This window comes from Penaeus chinensis, chromosome 17 (assembly GCF_019202785.1).
Source record: "Penaeus chinensis breed Huanghai No. 1 chromosome 17, ASM1920278v2, whole genome shotgun sequence".
Taxonomy (NCBI): Eukaryota; Metazoa; Arthropoda; class Malacostraca; order Decapoda; family Penaeidae; genus Penaeus; species Penaeus chinensis.
Genome location: NC_061835.1, coordinates 15,823,527 through 15,826,026, shown reverse-complemented (window position 1 = coordinate 15,826,026; position 2,500 = coordinate 15,823,527). Strand labels below are relative to the sequence as shown.

Genomic DNA, 2,500 nt, shown 5'->3' with positions numbered 1-2,500 from the left:
ACCATCGCAGCATCTTTCTAAAAGAGAGGAAAAAAAATCGATTCTTTCTTCTGTCTTCTTCCTTTCTTTTATCAGTAAAAAGAGCAGAAATATCAAGGGAAATTAAAAAGGGATGCTGCATTGATTGCAACTGATAAAAGGAGAAGCGAAATTGATGGATGGAATTAAAGCTTATTTGGGAGGGAAAATGGAAGATAGATAACGATACACACACAGAAGGAGAGAAAGAGAGAAAAAAACATGAGAAAGAAAGAGGGAGAGAGAAAGAGAAAGAGAGATTTCAATATCAAAATATACTTTTCTCGAAATTACAGTGGTTATTCTATTTACATGAGATGAATATATGAATAAAAATACATATGGAAAATAATGTGTATCGTCATTTCATACCACATCTACTTTGTGCATATAGTATTAATTTGACTCGATGTAATTTTCATTATCATGTAATATCAATCATGCAAAAACCGTTCTATTTGCACCTGAGAGTCACTCGAAGATTTTCCGCTTTTCTTAGGTCTTCAAGTTCCTTTTCTAATTTTTGGATTTCCTCTTTACTGTCTTCGTATTTTTCTCGGAGGCGCGTCTGTCAGAGGCAAAAATGAGATAGGTAGTACAATAAATAAAAAACAACAACAATATAGAGAAAATAGTCAAAATCAAGTATTGTCTACAAAATGTACATGATATCACGTGTACATCCAGAGCAATGCTTAATCTCTGATGAAAGCACCTGTTTGTTTTGGAAGAATTCTGACACGACTTTTAATTTTTGCTGAAGTTCTTCATTCTGTTTCTTCAAGTTGCATTCTTCGTCTGAGGCTGCTCTATTCTAGTAAGTATATATGTCATTGAAAAATTCATTCACTGATGATGATATATATATTATTATCTATATATATATATATATATATATATATATATATATATATATAGGTAATAGGTAATATTATATATAGGTGTATACAGTTTACACACTTATATAGTGGACACAAACAGTTGTATACGTTATCATCACTATAAATAATAAATATTATGCATACATTTATAACAGCATATAGTGTACACACATATACAGATGTATATAGTATAAACACATAATTACACATGTATGTATTCCGCACACATACAAGGCATAGCATACGAAACGTCAATATAAGTATATGTATGGACAAGCCCTGGCCCCACACAGTCCCAAAATATCAACTTTAATGTAGGAAATAATCCTGCCTTCGATCGAAGCTGTTGGGCTAGCGTACACCTCGTAAACAAAGCACATCACTGTGGAAAGTGTGGTAGGTGGAGAATGGAAAGTAAACTCGAAAGTATTCAGTAGCACGAGGCAGAGTTCTGTGTTCGAAGCCCTATATGGATCACAACAGCATATCCTTCTTATCATTAAAGGGGGAAGGCTTATGTAAGATTCTCGCATGTTGATTCAGAGCTTTCCGATTCCCTAAATTTGAGTTTTCTGTAATAGAAAATACCTCTTTTCATCCAGTGCGCTTTAAGTTAACATTGGCTGGGTTGATATGACATAATAAGATTTCTTATGAGCAGAAAAGCGTGTCTGTGTGTGTCTGTGGCATGTAAAATTACATGGTTTAGTCTAATTATTACTTTGCTTGGAGAAAGAAATGTGTGTTGTGCGTGCGCGCGCGTGTGTGTATGTGTGTGTGTGTTTACGCTCGTGCGTGATTGTATCTGCAGCCTTTTTGTACTTTGAATTTATCAATATTTTTCATATGTATTTTTTTTTACCTGAGAAACATCACTCTTTAAGGGCCACGACGCTGCTTCCTTCTCCAACATCCGCTCCCGTTCGCTCATGAGCTCCTCCCTCTCCTTTGCCGCTTCGTCTCTTTCCTTCATGACCTTTTCTTTCTCCCTCGCGACCTCTTCCTTGTCCTTCTTGGCCTCCTCCAGCTGGCGTGTGACCTCCTCCCGCTCCCGGAGCAGTGTCTCCCTCTGCTTGGACACCAGGAGTAGCCGGTTCTGTCAGGTCAGAAGTTCTCTGAATTAGTCCAGTAGACTAGATGTGTATGTACGCGTTTGGAGTGTGTGTGTGTTGAATTTCAGGGCAGTATTTCTGAACTATCCATTAAATATCTATCGACGCTCTACCTATCTTGAGATACTGGGGACATCTTCATATTATAAAACCTCTGCCATACTCCTAGAATCCTTAACCCTTTCCATTGTATACCCGCATACACACAAAAACACCACTTACAGACCTACAGTACAGCACACTGTACTTCTAAAGTACAAATGGCCACACTGTTCCTAAACTGCTCACATTTATATATAATCAATAGGTTATTAGATCTGTAGCTTTAATTTGTATATAACAGTTGCTTATCAAACCTTTTGCTTCCCTTTTGCCTATCATGTAAACATTTATAGAGCCAAAAATGACACACAAACGCAGTTATTACTACAAATGAAAAATGTTCAGCACCTCCATCTTTTGTATAGATTCTTCATTCTTCTTTAGTTT

General features: G+C 36.4%; 1 protein-coding gene across 6 annotated transcripts in view; it reads right to left on the bottom strand.

The window, feature by feature from the left end:
* LOC125034157 (trichohyalin-like) overlaps window positions 1-2,500 on the bottom strand; it is a 29,511-nt gene that overhangs the window by 2,867 nt on the left and 24,144 nt on the right. For 4 of the 6 annotated variants that reach the window (XM_047625831.1, XM_047625830.1, XM_047625833.1 and 1 more), the window contains 5 exons: window positions 2,462-2,500; window positions 1,762-1,995; window positions 734-832; window positions 483-586; window positions 1-17 (listed from right to left, as the gene is read on the bottom strand). The exon at window positions 1-17 is cut by the window's left edge and continues 76 nt beyond it; the exon at window positions 2,462-2,500 is cut by the window's right edge and continues 87 nt beyond it. In XM_047625831.1, the coding sequence (XP_047481787.1) occupies window positions 1-17; window positions 483-586; window positions 734-832; window positions 1,762-1,995; window positions 2,462-2,500 (493 nt within the window). Of the gene's footprint in view, window positions 18-482; window positions 587-733; window positions 833-1,365; window positions 1,472-1,761; window positions 1,996-2,461 lie in introns of those variants that run through there. The other 2 variants (XM_047625834.1, XM_047625836.1) reach the window with 2 other exon arrangements.